Genomic DNA, 24,417 nt, shown 5'->3' on the forward strand with positions numbered 1-24,417 from the left:
GTGAAAATACAATACTAAATGAAAAATTATAATGAACTTACACTGCGCTCAAGAATCGTGGGTTCCAAATCATTTTCGGACTCGTCGGACACAGACAGTTGCGGAGACTGACTGACACACATCTTGCATATAAAAGGAATGTCGTCGCCTTGGCGGACAGCTTGTCTATATGCGGCGGCTGTAATACCTGTAACATTGAAGGGTATTGTTTCTGCATGTCTGTCTATTTAGAACACACACACAAAAAAAACCAAATATATATTATATATTCAAAAATTATAATCTAGACAGAATAAAACGTAAAACCAAATTTTACCATACCTGTAACCGTAAGGTAATCAGTATCATGATACATGTGACCAATTATTACGGCATCACGTGATTATTATTGCTGTGCACGGGTAAAGCTTATAGACATCAAGTGGTTTTAGAATTTGATGACATCACGTGATTATTAATGTTATGCACGTGAATAATTTCCCTATAAAGAGAAGTAACTTTCACAAATATTGTATTGAAAAAGTCCACATGAGAGTATCGCGGTATTTATACCAAAATATGCTTATTATTATTAAGAAAATGTTCTTACATGTATTACATGTTCTATGTTGCCACTTCGCACATTTATCACAGGCTACGGCATGCTGGCGTGGCCTCACTTCTGAACTACACACACGGATAATCCATAATTACAGTGGTTATAAACTAGCTAAATTGAGCACTTTAAATAAAAGCACTGTATATGTCGCACGCTCCACTCTGCGGTGCAGGCGCGTAGCCTAAAAATCTGCTCAACCGCAAAAGCCCATGATGATATCAAATTATTCGTAATTATATACCACGTTTTGTTGACCCGGAAGTGAATCTTTACATGCTGCGGAAAAAAGTCCATATTGCTTTTTTGTTGTGAAATTTTAAATAATAAGCTCTAAAAATAGAGTGATAAGAAAAAATGGGTAAACCAAAAAATAAAGTGAAGGATAGAGACGTGTAAGTATACGCTTAACAAGAATGTTACCTTTGTTTGTTGTTTAAAAAATATTTCTGACGTCCAAATATTTATCAGAACCCTCAAATTTTTTTATAAAAAGATAAATATACTGGTTCGAGTCGTAAATTCGGCCACTTTTTGCGGTTTTTCATAAATATTTCTTGCTTTCTGCAATTGATTTGTACAAAATTTCTACCATATGTGCTTTAATACAAGCAACATTGACTGTTATCATTAACGGCCGTTTACAGTATGGACATTTTATTATTATTAGTATGGTAAACAATAAAACCGCGCTTAAAATAATGGACAGGTTTAGCCTCCACATTTTACCTTCTGGCCCCAAAGTACACTTAATTTCCCAGGCACGTGTCCAGGTGGGGGGCCAGGGGGCCCGGGCCCCCCCAGCTGGCTGGCTAGTTACGATTTTTATTACTATGGGCCCCTCAATTAACAAATTTATACACCAGCACAACAGCAATACACAGGCTAAAGAGCCATAAAACTGTGTCCAGTAGTGGAAATTAGGCCCAGGCATGTCACAGGTAAAAGTTTATCTGTGCATGCTTCATTGATAGCTTGATCGGTACTTGATTGGGTAGTTTATTGGTTTTGTAAAGTAAATCATAAAATGAATCTGAAAATTGAAACATTATGATGGTTGTATTTTGTTTTTACATTAAGGCACATTCCCCATTTATTAAATTGATAGATATTTATCCAATCTTTTTATTTTACAACAATTATGAATTTGAAACTACTGTATCAATTTTACTCTTTTGGGTCCAATAACCTTACTTAAAAACTCTCAAAGTTTTAAAAGTAGTTTCTCAGTAAATCTTACAAAACACATCTAAAACTCGTTACTTATGAGGGGTTTTATACATAAAAATATCATTTAATATGTATAAAATACACATCTATTTATTTAAATAGATCTTTGGTACAGTTAAGAGTTCATTGTCATTTGAAATCTGTGATGTAAATAGTAATTGTCATAATACTTCGTTTGTTTTCTAAAAACATTTGGCAATTTTGCAAATAGGATACCCTTAATAATTAGACTAGCCACTAGACTGATAATTACGATATTTCTATGATTTTTTTTCTTTTTTATGTTCATAGAGACAAAAGCCAGTCTATTCTAGAGATTTTCTTAGAGGACTGATGTTAAAATTGTAATATCGGACATAGTATATAGACTGGCTCAGTTCACTACATGAAATCATAAAAATGTGAATAAAATCATCATAGTCTAGGAGCTAGTCTACTGAATAATCATCTTAAAACTTCAACAATTTTTTCAACTGGGTATCATACAGAAAAATAAGTCCATACACTGTGACTGTACAATCATACATACATTGAAAAGGCTTGATGAAATGATTAAAAAGTAGACTTTTCCTTAAATATATAATACATTCATGCATCCTTAAAGGTGTTTCAGGTAGCAGGAAAATGCATCTATTCATGTGCCATATTAAAAAATTTTCACGATGGGGAGGGGATACCCCTCCCGAACCCACCCCAAGTTGGGCCCCCCCATCAAACAAATCCTGCACACGGGCCTGTTTCCCATAGGGTTACATACAAATATATAATGCAAGGCACAATGTTCTGAAGACAAATGCAAATACCTTCTCTTTAGAAATCTATCCGAGAGAAACACAAAAATCACTTTGAAGTGACCTGTTGACCTGCTACTTTTCTCCTCACATCTGTCAGAATGAACAGTGTATTGCATTTTTACAAAGTGAAGCAGTGCAGCCTACTTTTTGTACAGATCCGCAGACAGTCATTTGCACAAGAAGCCATGATTTTCCAAAAATTTTTTACCCCTTTCTCTTCATTTACATCAGATCTATAAAATTTGGCTACTTTCAGAAGCTCAAAATGTCTGTTTACAATCAAATCCATCATGAAATGAGGGACCTCTTTTCTCTCGGATACACTTCCTTTAGTTGGGTAACGAAGGGCAGGTAACTGTATCTTGTTACCTTCTAGAGGTTGTAAATATTCGGCCACTTTTTAAACATAAAGTTGGTTATGTTTTCAACATTGTCTTGGAAATAGATAGATGCTACAGCCAAAATCATTCTTTTTTCAACAAACTGCAATCAATTTTTAATAGCATACCTCATGGGAAATATTTGCCAACAGAGATATAAAAAGCGCCTGTAATCCTTTGCACACCAGCATGACGTAGTTTGATTTTTACGTCACTGTTTATTACACTTTCTAGCATAGAACTGCTGTTCTTGACACTTTTCGGGGGTGTTTAAACAGGAGAGTGAATGTGTGTTAAAAGAGAGATTCGCGCGCTCACATGCTGTTATAACACATTTTTATATATGTGCGTTCTGTGGCAAAGCACAAACATATTACGGCCCAAAAACGGATAATTCAAAAGAAAATGACATCAACGTGAAAAAACAACGTAGACATGGAAATTCAATGACTTTGAGGGACAACATATTCATTTACTTGGTTTGACGTGTTGTATGCTAGTTAGCGCATGTTCTTTTCGCATTATAAAGTTTAGATTTGAAGTAACCCTTGCCGGCCTCAGCATAAACGAGCGCGTGTGATGAAGTCACGGGACCCGCGAGACAAAATATTTGCAATTTAGAGTACACAACTTCAGGGAAGGACAACTTTTTTTTTTCTACTCACCTCAACTTGTTCTTTCTGCCAACTTTGTTGCTAACGCAAGTGCTTGTGATGACACTGATGCGTTTTCAAGCATCTGGCTTGAAAAAAGCTTTAAAGTGGGTGACCGAATATTTACGACCTGGCAGAATTTACGACTCGAACCAGTAAATTTTTATTTAATTTTCCTAGTATAGAAATAACGTCGTAAACACGCTCTGTGTCAGAAATCAGAAAAAAATAGGCCAGCGATGAAGATCTAATCAAAATTCTAATGGTAGTTTTGATAAAAAAAGGAGAGGTGACTGGTCACTCCAGGATAGACGGAAAGCGAACCGATTGGTGTTCTTCTATAAGGTGGTCGAAGGTCTGGTGCCAGCCTTGCTTTGTCATGACTAGTATTTTACTCCTGTCCGAGAGAAACATAGAATTGTACCTAGTGTTACTCATAAATTTGGCTTATCACAGGGATTCATTGAATTTAGCGGTCTCTAACTCGCGAAATTCGAGTAAGACTAAAAAATGCGAGTAGAAAATCATGGCACTCGAATATTTTCGCTATCATGTTCGAAAATCGGGGAATTTGCTTAAACTGTCCTTTTCTCTTTAAAAACGCCTTTGGGGCAGTTAATTTACTGATAATAACGTGACAGCTTGTAGACGCTTGTCGCTTTATACAAAAGTAATTATCAGATATCAAAGTAAGCATTTAGGCAATATATGTTTTCATTTTGGTCTGTACTTTGCAAAGTTCTGAGGAAATGAAGAGGAAAAAATAACATGTTTCTTGGTGCAAAAAGGCCCGCGGAGACCGAAAATGCTAGCAACACTAGGGGCATTGACCTGAGAAAAACTTTAAACTTCAGCATCCAACCAAAAGTCCAAAGAATCATTGAGTACTTGGTTCGTATTGTACTTTCAGAACCAGAAAGTCCCAGGCCTGTCCGGACTGTGAACTTTTATAATTATATGAAACCAAACAACAACTTAATAGATTTAGCACATAAACAGCTTTTAAATAATTGCTAGTGGAACCCATCATTTTGCTAGTGGAAAAAAATGGCACTAGTAAAAATTTGCTAGTGGGAAAAAAATTTAAATTCGATCCCTGTATCGGGCTGACTTATTTTATGATTTGATATTCTATATGATGTGAACAGGTACGAGGAGATATCTACCCTGACACCGGTTTTAATTCGCAACCGACTGCTGATGACACTAAATTGCAGAAACAAAACACAAATTACACTTTCAAAAAATGACAGCGAGGCTTTTTTATGCTTTAATTCAGGGGTTCCACTAGACCTGAAAACCCAAGAGTCCCAGGACCCTTGGGCCCAAATTTTGAAGGGTCCTTTTCCAAAATACAGGAGTCCTGTCCCAACACGTCCATATAATTGACTATATTTTTTTTATTTAGTAATACGTAGATCTTTACCTAAGAAAACAATAAACCCAAGATCATGTTACAGCATAATAAAAATGTCAGTTTCAGGTCATATAGTCTCATATTGTAAACTAATATTTATCAAAATTCATGTTATTTTGATTAGGTTTTTCTTCTATATTTCATTTAATTTTTAATAGCGGAACAGTGCTATAACACTCCATAAAAATGTATCCAAAATGTACTATCCGGATACTGGTACACTTTCGGAATGTCATCGGAAAGTAGTTTTTGCTTAGTTTACTTGGCCAACTAAGCTAAATCAGCGATAGTTCCTCAAATAATGATGCTACTTATCATTAAAAACTGCATTGAAAGTCAGTTTTTTTAAGGAATTTTGGAAATATGCATATGATCTTGATCTTGATTCGAAGCCTTCCGGCCGCAATAACACATCGTTGTCGTCTCCAACCTCGGTAAAAAGTCACAATGTAAAAGTCTCTCAGGTAGTGTTTTGTATTAATCTTGTAACTTTTATATTTAAGCATTAATGTGGAGTCCGGTTGTGTAATCGGTCAGAACTGACTTAACAAATCTTTTTGATCCATCAATATACTGGCTCAGCTCGTCTAATATAACTGGTCTTATGTCTTTCCACTTGTCATTTTCTCCTGAAGTTAGTAACATCTTCAGATTAAAGTCTCGAATACCAGTTAGGAGAATCAGATTTGTTCTCATTGTTTCTCTGTGGTTCTCTGTAATTGGGCATTCCAGCAAGTAATGATCTACTGATTCTGGGTCACCACATTCACAGTAGGGGTTACTGTCCAGTCCAACCTTGTATCTGTGTTCTTTTAGATTGCAATGTCCATTCTGCAATTGTATGAGAATTCTTTGGTTAGAACTATTACTGTAGTCCAGTTGTTTCATTTTAACTCTTGGCTTCATCTCATACAATGCCTTTCCCATTCCAGAAGTGTCCCATCGTCTTTGCCACAACATTGTAACTGTTTCTTTTGCTGCCTTCTTTATATCTCTTTGAGTAATTGGCTCTTGTGTCTCCCCTTTTATTTCCTCAGCTTGTAGTGCAGCTTCCTTAGCTAAACGGTCTGCAATTTCATTCCCAGCAATTTCGGCATGCCCTGGTGACCAATCAAGTTTTATAATGGTTCCACCCTTTTCAACAGCTTTCCAGATACCTTTAGCTTCTTGAACAGCCCTGATATGTAATTTATTCTCCCATCCTAAAGTCATAATCCCAATTACTGATTGACTGTCTGAAAATATTTGTAGAAAAGGAATTTTATATTTTGATTGCTCCTTTAAGATGAATTCTAGTGTTATCTTTATAGCTATAAGCTCACGAAGGAGAATTGAAGCCAATTTGGAAACTGGTTGCTTTAACTCCATCCGTTCTCCACTTGGTGAAAATATGCATGAACCTGCACCACATGGACCGGGATATCTTGATCTTGATCTTGATTTCGAAGCCTTCCAGCCGCAATAACCCATCGTTGTCGTCTCGATCTCTGGTAAATAAGTCTTACAATGTAAATGTCTCTCAGGTAGTGTTTTGAAATTAAACTTTCACATTTAAGCATTTATATGGAGTCCGGTTGTGTTATCGGCCAGAACTGATTTAACAAACCTCTTTGACCTATCAATATATTGGGTAAGTTCGTCTAGTATAACGGGTCTTATGTCTTTCCATGGGTCATTTTCTCCTGAACTAAGTAACAATTTGAGACCAAGATTACGTATACCAGTTCTGAGGTGCAAATTTGTTTTCATTATCTCTCTGTGACTCTCAATAATTGGGCATTCCAGAAGGTAATGTTCTACTGATTCTGGGTCACCACATTCACAATGAGGGTTACTGTCCAGTCCAACCTTGTGTCTATGCTCTTTTTCAAATTGCAGTGGCCATTCTGTAATTGTATAAGAATTCTTTGATTTGTACTTGTGCTGTAATCCATTAGCTTCAGTTTTACTTTTGGCTTCAAGTCATACAATGGCTTTCCCTTTCCTGATGTATCCCATCGTCTTTGCCACAACATTGCAATTGTTTCCTTGGCTGCCTTCTTTACATCCCCTTGAGTGATGGGTCCTTGTGACTCTCCTTTCATTTCTTCAGCCTGTAGTGCAGCTTCCTTAGCTAGTCTGTCTGCTATTTCATTTCCATATGACATCGGGTGTAATTAGACTCGTGAACGGACATTCTAAATTTATTTTTGCTTTCAAAATTCATCAAAATTTGTGAAGTTTCTTGTTGAAATTATGGTATGATCACTAAACAATGGTCTAATTTAAAGTTGGCATGAAAAAATCTTGCAGGGCACTTTTCACATGCTCGGTAATCAGCTGCTTACGATAATTTAATAATTGGAGCCTTTTTTGACAGTACACAGGATCAATACTCTTTATCAATTAATTTCAACACTTCATTGATTCTTCTTACCTATGTGCACTCACCGTGACGTAACTTGCTGATAAAAAAATCAGCGAGGCATGTCTACATGAGAAAGGGCGGGATTTAGCAGAAGATCAAAGGCAGGAGGGCATGACCGCGAGTGTTTATTTTGGAATACACTTGTCTATCGTGGAAATAGTTTTACTGAAGGAAATGAATGATAAGAGAAAGGATTATCAAAGGAAAATGCCTCCGGGTCCCGAAGGACGCACAGGCAAGTATCATGCCGGGTCCTTTGAGCGTCTTTTGAAAATCTCCCGGGTCCGGACCCGGGGTCCTGGGTCAAATGGAACCCCTGTAAAATTAATGTCATCTGAAATTCATTATCAGAGATGAAATCATTAAAAATACATTGAACATGTACCAGAAAACGTTCCCAATGGATTTCATTGGGAATTTCTGAACAGAAATATGCAGAATATGTTTAGACGGGACAGGACAGCGACAGTCAAAAGTTATCATGCTGTCCCAAAACGTTCTATTATTTGGACTAAATTGTACCAAAAACGTTCACAGGCTGTAAAACCGATAATATAATTGACAGACGAACACTTAACAACAATAGATGTTTTAAAACAGTGCATTGTAAAACCGATCTTTTCAAACTATCTTCCCAAAAACTGTTATTGATTGGAACCATCAGTGTAACTGTTGTTTGTGCAAAGACAGTAAACGGCTTCAGAACATCCCTTTCCAACTGTTATCATCCCAGCTCTCTCCTGTTGCGTTATTTTATACCAGGCTCTGCAATGTATTCATCCAGATCCAGGCTGGCTTACATTTTGTAGAGATAGACCCTATTTTGCCTAAAATTTTCAACAATAGAAATACATTAAGGATTAGAGTCAGGCCTTGAGAAACAAAACTCAACAACACCAAATCATAGAAAGAAAGATTTGTTTGACATGAAAATTGAACAGCATGTAAAACATGTATATTACTTTACGAAACTAGTGTCAGAAACCTGATAAAAACATTGAATTCCGGAAAAGGACAGCCTAAAGGGGCTCCACTTCCGGACAGTTAAACGCCTTTAAAAACTCACCATTTTTAAAGAATAGTTACACATGTTCGTTTTGATGCATTTGCAATAGCGTGCGAGTGGTGAAATTTCGCATAACAATGTGGAACACAGTTTTCAGCAATTGTTTATCTTTATTTCTTTACAAATGGTATTCATTTTCAAAGGGAGACAACTTTTTCGAAATACTTTAGGTACAAATGGCATTCATTTTCAAAGGGAGACAACTTTTTCCGATTATTTAAGTAATCGTCGAGAAAAGGTTGTTTCCCTTTGAAAATGAATGTCATTTGTAAAAAAATAAAGATAAACAATTGCTGAAAACTGTGTTCCACCTTGTTATGTGACATTTCACCACTCGCACGCTATTGCAAATGCATAAAAACGAACATGTGTAACAGTTCTTTGAAAATGGTGAGTTTTTAAAGGCGTTTAACTGTCCGGAAGTGGGGCCCCTATAGGCAGTCATATTCTGGAATTCAATGTTTATATCAGTATACTGACACTTGTTTCGTAAAGTAATATACATGTTTTACAGGCTGTTCAATTTTCATGTCAAACAAATCTTTCTTTCTATGATTTGGTGTTGTTTGATTTTTGTTTCTCGAGGCCTTCTTCGTAACCTTAAATAAAGTGTAGAAATTAATTTCTAAGTCCTAAAAATAATCAAAAATGATTTTAAAATGCGAAATTCATGATAGTTTTGTTAATATCAATAACAGAGGTTTTAATATTTAATTTAAAGTTGTGGTCTGCAAAGAATGACAACTTTTGCCGTAGGCCGTTACTTATAAGCAGAGATATCTATTATAAATTCTGCACGATAACTCAAATGATAATATGTTTGAAAATTATGATTTTTCTTCATTAAAATGTTTCAATACAGAAGATATTTCTGTATAACATTACAGTATGCGCTTAACTTCTATCATTGACAACCTTTTTGAGTTCAACAATGCATGAGAACCATAACAATCAAAAGATAATCTAAACATGCTGTCGTTTAAATTAATGTGCGGGGGTAGTAGTTTACTTCTTTTGCAATTACAAAGTTGAGTGGTAAATGAAAACGGTTTAAGACACAATATCATACCTTTTTGCACAACAAAAACATTTAGGAGTTATTCACGTGTTTGATCAAAGAGCTATAAAAATAAATAGATCGGCAACTTGAAAGGCATATAGAGCAAATCTCGCCAACATCCCGTGATAACTGAATGAGATCTCGTTTACCGGAAATGACGCTTTCTCCACGCGCCATTTTGTATGCGAAAGCAATTATTTATTGGTAAATTGATTATCACCGTATGACCACGTTACATTCAAGATGACAAGAAACGTGTACTTTGTGTCTTAAGACTATTTCACATTAAACTTATGTTGTTTTAGAAGCTAACATGTATTTTAAATGTAGTTTTAAAGGTACAAATTGTAACTCCATGCTCGCCGATGTTTGTTTTTACTTAGATAATGCCGATTCACGCTCTGACACGAGATCACGTGAGATTACAGCCAGTTGCCATTCAGTGTATTTTATACTTCTTTGGTTTGATTTACCCTTTTAAACCTGCTTCATATGATTTTGACATTACTTATGATAAAAAATTAACTTTTAACAAGCCAGCTTCAGATGTTTATTGATACCTTACCAGGAATCATTCATGCTATGAAATCAGCAATTCAAATACCAGACTCGCGTGTTAATCCCCCGCCATGAGTGGTGGGGGTTATATGAATGGTCTCCGTCCATCCATAACATTATGTGTCTGCTCTGTATCTCCTAAACCCCTTGAAAGATTTTCGTGAAACTTGGGTCAAATGATCACCTCATCAAGACGATGTGCAGAACTCATGAGTCAGCCATGTCAGTTGAAGGTCAAGGTCAGATGAAGGTCAAAGATCACTTCATCTAGACGAGTTGCAGAACTCAAATTCAGGGTTGTCCAGTATTTCGCAAGGGCTGGAATTTCCACTGGTATTTACAGGGCATACCCTTCATGGAAAATACTCCTAAAATCTTAAAAACTGGGAAATACTGGGACATACTGCAAAAATGCTTAAGTGTATATTGAGACTTTAATTGTCACTTCCGAACTAAAAAAAAAAACAACTAGATTTATTTGTTTACTGACAGTTACACATAAGGATGAATTTAATATTAACTTGTTTGTGTCTGGTGACATTATTTTCAAAACTTTTATTTTTAGTGATTCGGATATAGAAATAGATGATAAAGAGGAGACAGAGGCAAAACCAGCGGGAAAACAGTCAAAGAAGGACAAGAGGAAAAAGAAAAAGGATGATGATTGGTAAAAATAGTATTTTTCTTTTGTTTATTGGTATCGACATAACCCTTAGCCTGCTGGCGGCAAGTAATTCTGCCTTTAATACTGGTGCAGACCAAGATCAGCCTGCACATCTGTGCAGTCTGATCATGGCGTTCACTTAGTATCTTTTTGGTAAGCTTCCCTTTTAACTGTTAATGGTACTGTCCAAATTGAAAGATGGACAAGTTCATTATAGAAATTTAGCAGGGTAAGGGTTAATTATGGCCATATGATGATTTTCACCGAGAACACGCCAGGCACTTGGATAGAACCACCAACTTCTATTGGGTGGTTTGTAACCCACAGCACTGAGTTGTGACTTATTCAAAGTGTCAGAAAACACCAAACAATGATTGTTTCTTATCCTTTGCCATTGATGAATCTTGAATAAATTAAAGCCATGAATTAATCTTAATTTGATGACATAAAGTCTGATGTTCTGAAAATTGAGATGTTGTGATTTTCGTAGTTGTTCAGGTACACATACATGGAATATTTCTTCTTAAGTAATTTTCCTTGTTATAAATTGAAAAAAAGTGTCTTTTATGTCAAAATTCAACAAAATATAGTTTAACAGTTTAGCAACCCCAGCTTATAACAGAAATCTGACTCTAGTCGTAAACTTTTTCATGGAAAACAGTTCTGGAAAGCTTTAAAAGAGATCTTTGAAACTGTGTAAAGACATCTGCAATATTTGTAATTTTGAAAATTAGCTGGGGTTGCTAGTTATTATAACATGTTAAACTGTACCTGTAAAAGGAAACATTTTAACATGTAGATTTACCTATAGTGACTGTTGCATTCTAGAAGCTCACAGCACTTGTGAATTAAAATTGTTTATTTAACAAACAGGGAAGACGACGTGGCTAACGAACTGGAATCTTTATCACTTGAAGCCAATAAAGGAAGGAAGGAAGAGAATACAGCGGAAGAAGAAATAGCACCAGTGAAGAAAAAAGAGAAGGTTTGTCACTTAGCCTTTATTGAAATGATTAAAGTGTTATTCTAGGTCACTGCTTATGTGGTTTTAGAGAAAACATTCCAGACGTTCTAGTAACTCTATAAATAGAGGATATGAAATGAGTGTTGTTTCAATACTGACTTTATTGACCAACATCAAATTCAGATTTGAAGCTTCAGTATATTCTGTTTATCACATACTACAAAAACTTTGAAGGAAAAAGACATTCTTAATTTGACTCAGATAGTGTAAATGAGGAATTTGACTCAGATAGTGTAAACGAGGAATTTGACTCATGATAGAGTAAACAAGGAATTTGACTCAGATAGTGTAAAGGAGGAATTTGACTCAGATGGTGTAAACGGGGAGGATTTTGACACAGATAGTGTAAATGAGGAAGGCTTTGACTTAGATAGTGTAAACGAGCAGGACTTTGACTCAGAAAGGGTAAATGAGGAATTTGACTCAGATAGTGTAAACGAGGAATTTGACTCAGATAGTGTAAACAAGGAATTTCACTCAGATAGTGTAAACGAGGAATTTGACTCAGATGGTGTAAACGGGGAGGATTTTGACACAGATAGTGTAAATGAGGAAGGCTTTGACTTAGATAGTGTAAACGAGCAGGACTTTGACTCAGAAAGGGTAAATGAGGAATTTGACTCAGATAGTGTAAACAAGGAATTTGACTCAGATAGTGTAAACAAGGAATTTCACTCAGATAGTGTAAACGAGGAATTTGACTCAGATGGTGTAAACGGGGAGGATTTTGACACAGATAGTGTAAATGAGGAAGGCTTTGACTTAGATAGTGTAAACGAGCAGGACTTTGACTCAGAAAGGGTAAATCAGGCAGAATTGACTCAGATACTGTAAATGAGGAGAAAAAAAATAAGCTGTCAATCAAAAAACATGATAAACTGGAAGTACTTGTTTTAACAATGATGCAGAGATAGTTCTGGTGACTTTGATCAATAACATAGTATATACACAGCCCTGCAGTATCAGTTTCACATAGTCAAAAAGTCAGTCACATATAATTTCTGAGTTTGTTTAGTGCATGCACAATATACTGGTGATATTTTTATTTTCCTCAGAAAAAGAAGAAGAAGCAGGTGGATAGTGAAGGTGAGGAGGAAGAAGAAGACAACATTATTGATACTGGTGGTAAGAGAGGGAAGAAAATGACTGCCTTTAATATGTTGATGATGGAAGATGATGATGAAACCAAATCTATGGTAGGTTTATGATGATTGATGGATACATATAGATGATAATAGGTACATATACATATAGATGATAATAGGTACATATAAAACCCAGTACTCTGTCTAAAAGAAAACCACCCCAGTAGCCTAGTGGTAGAGCGCCCGGTTCAAGTGCATGAGGTCGTGGGTTTGATTCCTGGCAGCGTCGTACCAAAGACACAAAAAATGGTACTAGTAGCTTCCTGGCTTTGCGCTTAGCATTAAGAGGACAGTGCCAGAACTGGTCAGCCCAGTGTCAGAATAATGTGACTGGGTGGGGTATCATGTGTCTGCGGCATGATATTCCGGTGAGGCAGCACTACATAGATTGGCAATGTGCTCACTTTTACAAGTAGATACCGTTGTTTATATGACTGAAAAAATGTTGAAAAAGATACTGTCTATAAAGAAATGAATCTGTTACTCTTATGGGTTTTGAAGGAGATGCCACCTAAGGTTGAGAGTTGTCACAAAAAAAAGGATCATGTTTTTGGGTGCATCTCAAACTGAGGTTGGGATTTCCTTCTACAAGTTGAGGGGCATGGTAAATTTAATTTCTCGACTTTTCGTTAATTTTTATGGCAAAAATTGTGTACCTGCGAGGTAATGACTTATCTGAATGACGTAGTCTGTGACCTGTGTGAAACAGCTGATGTGAGATCAGATTATTTCACACCAGTATTTTTTGGGGGGAATACTTTTGGTTAGAAAACCCTGACAATACAGTAAATGACTCTTGATGCTGTTTTCACTGGTAAAATTTCAAAATTTGTATTTTGATATGAATAAGTTTATGTTATATGATTATTGCATGCAACTTGATTCTTCTTGTTTTACTGTCACAAACACAGTAGTGAGCTTTTCAGAATTGATCATATTTCAAATCCTGAAAAATATGCCATAACCTTAACATGAGTATTTAGTGTAAAGATGTAGTGTTGATAACATAAGCAGAATGCAAGTGTTGAAAAAAAGTGTATACTCAATAAGATCATTACATTCACAGAGTGAGCACAGTGACAATGAAGAAGAGCCAGTAGAGAAACAAGAACCTAGTGAACAACAGAAGAAGAAAGATAAGAAAAAAGAAAAGAGGAAAGGAAAAGATAAACAGAAAACAGCTGAAGAAGAAGATTTAGATGCTCTTCTTGCAGAAATTGACAAACCAAAAGAGAGCAAAAAGTCAAAAAAGAAGAAAAAACAAGAGGCAATGGAAACAGAAGAGACAAGTGAAACAATGGAAGGGGAAAACGAGGTTGTTACAGAGACTGCAGAAGTCGAAAAGGTAGAACCTAAAGTTGTTACAATAGATGATTATGAAGATGATGAGGATGATAAAAAGAAAAAGAAGAAGAAGAAAGATAAAGGAAAGAAGGAAGCAAAAGAAGGAGAAGAGGGTGAAGAAGAAAAGGCTGCTGATGGAGAGGGTGAGGAGGAAGGTGGTACTGTAAAAAGTGCAGCACAAAAGAAAAAAGAAAAGAAGGAAAAAGAAAGATTGAAAAAGCTGGTATGTTTTGGTAGCTTCTTCTTCTGGATTTCTTCTATTTCTTTAGTCATAATCTACTTTGTGTTTGGTCTTACTGTGTGTTGTTTAAATAGTTTTCATTTGACATTATTATGGTAGCACAGCTATCATTTCTTATATTTGAGACATTTACATTATCATATATGGTAATATTGTCTCAAATTAACAGATAGGAGCCATCTTAACTTGACAGATAAAAATTATTACAAATACCCAATAGTACAACTTATAAATGCATTTGACAGAGGCAGCATATGTTTGCCAGTATTTGTTAGACATTTCATGATACAGCCAGTGATATTATGCATAACGGTGGCTGCCTTTTTTTAGCTCACCTGTCACAAAGTGACAAGGTGAGCTTTTGTGATCGCGCAGTGTCCGTCCGTCCGTGCGTCCGTCCGTCCGTAAACTTTTTGCTTGTGACCACTCTAGAGGTCACATTTTTCATGGGATCTTTATGAAAATTGGTCAGAATGTTCATCTTGATGATATCTAGGTCAAGTTCGAAACTGGGTCATGTGCGGTCAAAAACTAGGTCAGTAGGTCTAAAAATAGAAAAACCTTGTGACCACTCTAGAGGTCACATTTTTCATGGGATCTTCATGAAAGTTGGTCAGAATGTTCATCTTGATGATATCTAGGTCAAGTTCGAAACTGGGTCACGTGCGGTCAAAAACTAGGTCAGTAGGTCTAAAAATAGAAAAACCTTGTGACCACTCTAGAGGTCACATTTTTCATGGGATCTTCATGAAAATTGGTCAGAATGTTCATCTTGATGATATCGAGGTCAAGTTCGAAACTGGGTCACGTGTGGTCAAAAACTAGGTCAGTAGGTCTAAAAATAGAAAAACCTTGTGACCACTCTAGAGGTCACATTTTTCATGGGATCTTCATGAAAATTGGTCAGAATGTTCATCTTGATAATATCTAGGTCAAGTTCGAAACTGGGTCACGTGCGGTCAAAAACTAGGTCAGTAGGTCTAAAAATAGAAAAACCTTGTGACCACTCTAGAGGTCACATTTTTCATGGGATCTTCATGAAATTTGGTCAGAATGTTCATCTTGATGATATCTAGGTCAAGTTCGAAACTGGGTCATGTGCGGTCAAAAACTAGGTCAGTAGGTCTAAAAATAGAAAAACCTTGTGACCACTCTAGAGGTCACATTTTTCATGGGATCTTCATGAAAGTTGGTCAGAATGTTTATCTTGATGATATCTAGGTCAAGTTCGAAACTGGGTCACGTGCAGTCAAAAACTAGGTCAGTAGGTCTAAAAATAGAAAAACCTTGTGACCACTTTAGAGGTCACATTTTTCATGGGATCTTTATGAAAGGTGGTCAGAATGTTCATCTTGATGATATCTAGGTCAGGTTCGAAACTGGGTCACGTGCGGTCAAAAACTAGGTCAGTAGGTCTAAAAATAGAAAAACCTTGTGACCGCTCTAGAGGTCACATTTTTCATGGGATCTTCATGAAAGTTGGTCAGAATGTTCATCTTGATGATATCTAGGTCAAGTTCGAAACTGGGTCACGTGCAGTCAAAAACTAGGTCAGTAGGTCTAAAAATAGAAAAACCTTGTGACCGCTCTAGAGGTCACATTTTTCATGGGATCTTTATGAAAGTTGGTCAGAATGTTCATCTTGATGATATCTAGGTCAAGTTCGAAACTGGGTCACGTGCCTTCAAAAACTAGGTCAGTAGGTCTAAAAATAGAAAAACCTTGTGACCACTCTAGAGGTCACATTTTTCATGGGATCTTTATGAAAGTTGGTCAGAATGTTCATCTTGATGATATCTAGGTCAAGTTCGAAACTGGGTCACGTGCCTTCAAAAACTAGGTCAGTAGGTCTAAAAATAGAAAAACCTTGTGACCACTCTAGAGGTCACATTTTTCATGGGATCTTCATGAAAGTTGGTCAGAATGTTCATCTTGATGATTTCTAGGTCAAGTTCGAAACTGGGTTACGTGTGGTCAAAAACTAGGTCAGTAGGTCTAAAAATAGAAAAACCTTGTGACCACTCTAGAGGTCACATTTTTCATGGGATCTTTATGAAAGTTGGTCAGAATGTTCATCTTGATGATATCTAGGTCAAGTTCGAAACTGGGTCACGTGCCTTCAAAAACTAGGTCAGTAGGTCTAAAAATAGAAAAACCTTGTGACCTCTCTAGAGGCCATATATTTCAAAAGATCTTCATGAAAATTGGTCAGAACATTCACCTTGATGATATCTAGGTCAAGTTCGAAACTCGGTCACGTGCCATCAAAAACTAGGTCAGTAGGTCAAATAATAGAAAAACCTTGTGACCTCTCTAAAGGCCATATTTGAGTCCGCCCGCTTAGCTCAGTAGGTAGGAGCGTTGGTCTACGGATCGCGGGGTCGCGAGTTCGATCCTCGGGCAGGGCTTATGTTCTCTGTGACTATTTGATAAACGACATTGTGTCTGAAATCATTAGTCCTCCACCTCTGATCATTCATGTGGGGAAGTTGGCAGTTACTTGCGGAGAACAGGTTTGTACTGGTACAGAATCCAGGAACACTGGTTAGGTTAACTGCCCGCCGTTACATGACTGAAAAACTGTTGAAAAATGGCGTTAAACCCAAAAAACAAAAGGCCATATTTTTCATGGGATCTGTATGAAAGTTGGTCTGAATGTTCATCTTGATGATATCTAGGTCAAGTTCGAAACTGGGTCACGTGCTGTCAAAAACTAGGTCAGTAGGTCTAAAAATAGAAAAAAAAACGATGTCATACTTAAAACTGGGTCATGTGGGAAGAGGTGAGCGATTCAGGACCATCATGGTCCTCTTGTCTATGATTGGTTGAAGATATTACAGAGAGGTATCACTCTCTATATCATTCTCAGGAACAAAAGAAGAAACAAGCATTAAAGAAAGAAGGAAAGACAGAAGAACAGAAATCTGAAGATAAAGGACAGGATGAGGAACAAGGTGCTAAAGCTGAAGGTATGAAATAAGCAGAACTTGTTTACTTAAAATTGCCTAACATACAGTGACTATCCAGCAAACGATATTGTGAAATATTTTTTCTTAAGATTTTAAACCTCCTATTTACACAAATGTTAAACTGTAATAGTTGAAAGGTAGCGGTAAGTCCTTCAAACAAGGAGTGTTTGGGGCACAGTGACTTGCCTTTGTCAGTCCATCCGTCCATTGGAATTTGTTTTGTGTATATATCAAGAAGTATTTGAAACTAGAGACATCAGACATCACTGGTTTGTTATTAAGTTTATAAAGTGATGCACTTGGGGTCTGTTTTGAACTTTACTCAGTAGCAGCTGGAGTTATGGCCCTTGATTTAGTCAAAAAATATGCCTAAAGGACCTAAAAGTCGGTGTAACGTGTATAACCAGGAGTCATGAAACGTTTTGGCAATGTTACTCAGCATTTGAAGTTTCCACCTGATATGTTTAGTGCTTAAAAGTTTGTGTCGTACATATCTCAGAAAGTATGTTATGAAACCTTGTAGGAATTTTATTCAGCATTTGAAGTTGCGCTCCAGGACATTTTCTCATCTATAAATGATATTATTTATTGGTCATTTATTGCATTTAATAATTAAAACACTAACATGAAACTGTGCTCCTGTTATCTACCAATAGTATATCCACCCTACAACACTTCATCATTGGTGCAGTGTTACAGTTAAGTACCTCTGGCTGGAGGTCACAAAGGAATAAGGAACACAGGGTTTCAAGCAATTCAGAAATAGCTTGTCTGGGACCAAAATGAACAGCTGTGGTAAGGCAGGGTGCTGGAATCATTGATGCTTGAATGAGCAGTGTTTCATTGTCATTGTATCACACGTTTGATGTCATGGAAGTGAAATAAAGCCATTTTATAATTTTGGTATTACACTAGTGTAATTAAGCTTTGACCTTGACGTTGTTTAGGTAAAGGAGACTTTGGTCAAATTGACTCAATCTGTAATAGGTAAAGAAAGATGAAAGTTCGATGTTTCAGCAGGAAAAGCTATCCATGTGGTGAAAAGAATATTATTTGTACCTTTCCACATTGAATTCATTAATAAAATGTGAGGTTAAGCGGAGCATTTTATCCATTTTATTCAACTCCTTTACTAAATTTAATATGAAAAGGCACTCCTGTTACATCCTATATACGTATATGGTTTAATTGTTCTCATTTCCCCTAGAAAAAGCAGCATCGGGAGATGAAGAAGGCAAGGAGGAGGAAGAAGATAGTAAGAAAAAGAAGAAAAAGAAAAAAGGAGAAAAAGAGGAAAAACCAAAAAAGTCAAAAGCACCTGTAAGTTTTTTGTGTGTCATATTACATAGTTATTTGATGTGAGGTCTTTTCTATTGCCAGTCATCAAAACCATCTGAAATATCAAAGTTAGATAACTCTTGGTGGAATTGATTGTACATTTACACGCTGTTTTGACTCAGAATATTCTGTAAAAGTTTTGTTTGCATGCAACTATTGAGCTGTTTCTCAGTAACAACTGTATATTTTAGATTGAAACTTCACACAATGCTTTCAGTCATACTCAAATCACCAAACGAGAAAACTCTTTGTTGATATTAATTTAAATTCTGGCTCTTTTTGAATTTGGTGAATGTTTTGCATGCAACTTTCAAGCTGTATCTCCAGAACATCTACATGTATCAGAACCAAGTTAGGTAACTTGAATTTAATGTAAACGTTGGCCCTTTTTCAGCTTAAAAAATATGTTTTGCATGCAGCTAACTATCAAGCATTTGATTGACACTTCATAGAAAGGTTTCTAGTTATGAAACTTATTTACATGACCATATTCGATAAGTCTTGATTGAATGTATTGGAAATTGTTGGTGTTTTCAGCTTAAAAAAATTTATTAAATTTTTGCATACAATTAATTGTTAAGCTCTATCACGGTAAAAAAACTACATTTATTAGATTGAAAGTTCACTCAGGGCATCCTAAAATACTTGAGTTGGATAACTATTACTTGAAATCACTTCAGATTATTGTCCTTTACTAGAAATCATTAAAATTTTGCTAATAAGTTGTTGAGTTGTCAAACCTGCTGTGTTAGGCTTTTGTTCTGAAAGAAATGAAGTGGTTTTATTAGCTCGACTATTCGAAGAATAGGGGAGCTATCCTACTGGCTTCGGCGTGAGCGTTAGCGTGAGTGTCACACAAATGTTAAAGTTTGCGTACCACCCCAAATATTTTCAAAGTCCATTGAGATATTGCTTTCATATTTTGCATACTTGTTAACCATCATGACCCCAGTCTGTAAAAAGTAGAAGGCAACTCTATCAAGCATTTTGACTGAATTATGGTCCCTTTTTGACTTAGAATAAATGTTAAAGTTTGCTTACCAAATAGGGGAGGCTGAGCTATCCTACTGGCTTCGGCGTGAGCGTTAGCGTGAGTGTCACACAAATGTTAAAGTTTGCGTACCACCCCAAATATTTTCAAAGTCCATTGAGATATTGCTTTCATATTTTGCATACTTGTTAACCATCATGACCCCAGTCTGTAAAAAGGAGAAGGCAACTCAATCAAGCATTTTGACTGAATTATGGTCCCTTTTTGACTTAGAATAAATGTTAAAGTTTGCTTACCAAATAGGGGAGGCTGAGCTATCCTACTCGCCCCGGCGTGAGCTTTAGTGTGAGTGTCACACAAATGTTAAAGTTTGCGTACCATCCCAAGTATTTTCAAAGTCCATTGAGATATTGCTTTCATATTTTGCATACTTGTTTACCATCATGGCCCCAGTCTGTAAAAAGGAGGAGGCAACTCTATCAAGCATTTTGACTGGATTATGGCCCCTTTTTGACTTAGAATAAATGTTAAAGTTTGCGTATCACCCCAAATATTTTCAAAGTCCATTGAGATATTGCTTTGATATTTTGCATACTTGTTTACCATCATGACCCCAGTCTGTAAAAAGGAGGAGGCAACTCTTTCAAGCATTTTGACTGAATTATGGCCCCTTTTCGACTTAAAATATGCTTATTGTTTAAGTTTACTCATTGCTTATATTATACTATCAGGCACTTTGAATAGTCGAGCAGCTCTTGTTACATAAGTATATTTCAAGTGTTGATTCCAGTACAATATTTTTAGCTCACCTGTCACAAAGTGACAAGGTGAGCTTTTGTGATCGCGCGGCGTCCGTCGTCCGTGCGTCCGTCCGTAAACTTTTGCTTGTGACCACTCTAGAGGTCACATTTTTCATGGGATCTTTATGAAAGTTGGTCAGAATGTTCACCTTGATAATATCTAGGTCAAGTTCGAAACTGGGTCACGTGCCATCAAAAACTAGGTCAGTAGGTCTAAAAATAGAAAAACCTTGTGACCTCTCTAGAGGCCATATATTTCACAAGATCTTCATGAAAATTGGTCAGAATGTTCACCTTGATGATATGTAGGTCAAGTTCGAAACTGGGTCACGTGGGGTCAAAAACTAGGTCAGTAGGTCTAAAAATAGAAAAACCTTGTGACCTCTCTAGAGGCCATATTTTTCATGAGATCTTCATGAATATTGGTCAGAATGTTCACCTTGATGATATCTAGGTCAAGTTCGAAACTGGGTCACGTGGGGTCAAAAACTAGGTCATTAGGTCTAAAAATAGAAAAACCTTTTGACCTCTCTAGAGGCCATATTTCTCAATGGATCTACATGAAAATTGGTCAGAATGTTCAGCTTGATGATATCTAGGTCAAGTTCAAAACTGGGTCACGTGGGGGTAAAAACTAGGTCAGTAGATCTAAAAATAGAAAAACCTTGTGACCTCTCTAGAGGCCATATTTTTCATTAGATCTTCATGAATATTGGTCAGAATGTTCACCTTGATGATATCTAGGTTAGGTTCGATACTGGGTCATGTTGGATCAAAAACAAGGTCAGTAGGTCTAAAAATAGAAAAACCTTGTGACCTCTCTAGAGGCCATATTTCTCAATGGATCTTCATGAAAATTGGTCAGAACATTCACCTTGATGATATCTGGGTCAAGTTCGAAACTGGGTCACGTGCAGTCAAAAACTAGGTCAGTAGGTCTAAAAATAGAAAAACCTTTTGACCTCTCTAGAGGCCATATTTTTCAATGGATCTTCAGGAAAGTTGGTCAGAATGTTTACCTTGATGATATCTAGATCAAGTTCGAAACTGGGTCACGTGGGGTTAAAAACTAGGTCAGTAGATCTAAAAATAGAAAAACCTTGTGACCTCTCTAGAGGCCATATTTTTCATGAGATCTTCATGAATATTGGTCAGAATGTTCACCTTGATGATATCTAGGTCAAGTTCGAAACTGGGTCACGTGGGGTCAAAAACTAGGTCAGTAGGTCTGAAAATAGAAAAACCTTGTGACCTCTCTAGAGGCCATATTTCTCAATGGATCTTCATGAAAACTGGTGAGAATGTTCAGCTTGATGATATCTAGGTCAGGGTCGTAACTGGGTCATGTGCGGTCAAAAACTAGGTCAGTAGGTCGAAAAATAGAAAAACCTTGTGACCTCTCTAGAGGCCATATTTTTCACGAGATCTTCATGAAAATTGGTGAGAATGTTCACCTTGATGATATCTAGGTCAAGTTTAAAAGTGGGTCACGTGCCTTCAAAAACTATGTCATTAGGTCAAATAATAGAAAAAGCTTGTGACCTTTCTAGAGGCCATATTTTTCAATGGATCTTCATGAAAATTGGTCAGAATTTTTTATCTTGATGATATCTAGGTCACATGTGCTCAAAAACTAGGTCACTATGTCAAATAATAGAAATAACGACGTCATACTCAGTTCAACACTGGGTCATGTGGGGATAGGTGAGCGATTCAGGACCATCATGGTCCTCTTGTTTTAAAATACATATACGAAAGATGACACTTCAACGCCTGTTTAAAGTATCAAACTTTACATTTCTTAAACTTCTTTCTCATTTCTGAACTATTTCTGGTTTGACAGCTGTAATAACTAACTTTCCTGTAACCAATTTCTTACATACTGTGCAAAAATATACTTTATTTTTCAATGGAAAGAAAAAAGCTTAGAGCATTGGTCATTTGAATTGCTGTCATAGAATATGCTTAATTGAACTGAACAATGTCATTACAGGTGGCTGCTATTAAAGAGTTGTTGAAACGACAAAAGGAGGAAGAAGAGAGATTGAAAAGGGAGGAAGAGGAAAGAATAAGGAAGGAAGAAGAGGCTATAGCTGCAGCGTTAGAAAAGGTAATTCACTTGATAATACTTGCAGGGGCTGAGTGGTTAAGTTCACTGGCTTCGAATCACTTGCCCCTCACCAGTGTGGGTTTGAGCTTCACCCGGGGCATTGAATTTTTCATGTGAGGAAGCCATCCAGCTGGCTTATGGGAGATCTTGGTTCTACCTAGGTGCCTATCCGTGATTAAATATTACAGAGGGGAACCTGGGGTCTTCCGCCAAAATCAAAGCTGGAAAGTAGCCAAGTGACCTATTATTGTATCATTGCAATTTTAAATCCAACAATACTTGCATGTGTGTACGCACATTGCCCAATATCGTACTAAAGCATGTATTTAACTGGGAACAAATTTTAGTATGCATTTTGTACACATTGCAACATGAGACATAAGTAAGAGTATGGGACTTTTCAAATTTTGAAAAATTACTTAACAAAGTTTTGTGTCATATGTATTCAAAAAAATATTTACAAGATAACAGTTTGAATTAATTTTTAGTATGTAACCACCAAAAAAAGATAAAGTACATGTATTTGGTCACCTGTTATACCCTGCACCAGTTAGTATTGAAAATGAGGTGAATCTGTCATGTCAAATTTAAACAATTCGCTATCTACAAAATACTGATCTCATTCATTGAAAATTGATCCTGATTTGAAAATGTGGTGTAACTACTTTTACCAGACAGCTTTTTAATGACTTACACGCTATCTAGGATGACAAAAGGACATTTACTAATTTTGTTGTATATCACAGAAAAGATTGGAGGAAGAGAAGAGGAAAATAAAGAAGCAGAAAGAGAAGGAAAGAAAGGAGAGATTGAAGGCGGAGGGTAAATTACTGACTGCTCAACAGAAACAGGAAAAATTGAGACAACAACAGATGTTAGAAAGCATGAAAGCACAAGGTGGGTTTCTTCATACAAAAGTTTCAAGTTAAAAATTTAGTTACAGATTCTTGTTGTTTCTTGCTAACATTGAATAGAAGTTCAGCATTGTATTGAAATATGAGATTTTGGGGAAATTTGACTCATTAGAAATGCAATGTAAACTACTAGAATGAGACAAGAAGCTATCCAGCTGGCCTATAGAGGGTTTATAGTTCTACTTATTTTCTTGCGTTTTGGTAGTAATGCCAGCGTGGGCTCTGTGAGGTCTTCCGCTATGATTAGAACTGGAAAGACAGCACCTATGTTATGTCTGTGTGACTAAAACACATCAAAACAAAGAAATATGAATAGCAATGAAATATCCTGACCACTATAATTTTCTACATACAACATTTTGAGTTTATCATTGATTTAATAACCATATGTATCATTATCATAAAATAATTTATTTCATACCTTTATTACAAGCTGTAATTTAAATAAACCAACTGTTCTTTTATTGAGTGTATAAAATAGGACCTGAAGGTAACATATGTGTTCTATTATAGGTTTAGAGATTAAACAGAAAGATGAAGATGCAGCTGAGGTGAAAAAGAAGAGACCTATCTATGAAAAGAAAAAGAAAAAGCCACAGCAGAAACAAGATGGTAACTTTTAATGTTATTCTGCCATACTGTGTAGGATACAGGTTATTGTGTGTGTTAGTTTATCGTAAAATAATTTCGTACATAGTTTAAAGCAGTTTGTATGCC

At 36.3% G+C, this 24,417-nt stretch overlaps 1 protein-coding gene across 1 annotated transcript in view; it reads left to right on the forward strand.

The window, feature by feature from the left end:
* Window positions 1–852: 852 nt before the first annotated feature.
* The window catches only part of LOC123556217 (eukaryotic translation initiation factor 5B-like), an 88,088-nt gene continuing 64,523 nt past the window's right edge, over window positions 853–24,417 (forward strand). The window contains exons 1-10 of the mRNA XM_045346804.2: window positions 853–990; window positions 10,726–10,827; window positions 11,698–11,809; window positions 12,904–13,044; window positions 14,060–14,560; window positions 17,448–17,547; window positions 18,755–18,867; window positions 22,670–22,786; window positions 23,533–23,683; window positions 24,214–24,312. Of these exons, the coding sequence (XP_045202739.2) occupies window positions 953–990; window positions 10,726–10,827; window positions 11,698–11,809; window positions 12,904–13,044; window positions 14,060–14,560; window positions 17,448–17,547; window positions 18,755–18,867; window positions 22,670–22,786; window positions 23,533–23,683; window positions 24,214–24,312 (1,474 nt within the window). The 5' untranslated portion in view covers window positions 853–952. The remainder of the gene's footprint in view (window positions 991–10,725; window positions 10,828–11,697; window positions 11,810–12,903; window positions 13,045–14,059; window positions 14,561–17,447; window positions 17,548–18,754; window positions 18,868–22,669; window positions 22,787–23,532; window positions 23,684–24,213; window positions 24,313–24,417) is intronic.

This window comes from Mercenaria mercenaria, chromosome 5 (assembly GCF_021730395.1).
Source record: "Mercenaria mercenaria strain notata chromosome 5, MADL_Memer_1, whole genome shotgun sequence".
In the NCBI taxonomy this organism is placed as follows: domain Eukaryota; kingdom Metazoa; phylum Mollusca; class Bivalvia; order Venerida; family Veneridae; genus Mercenaria; species Mercenaria mercenaria.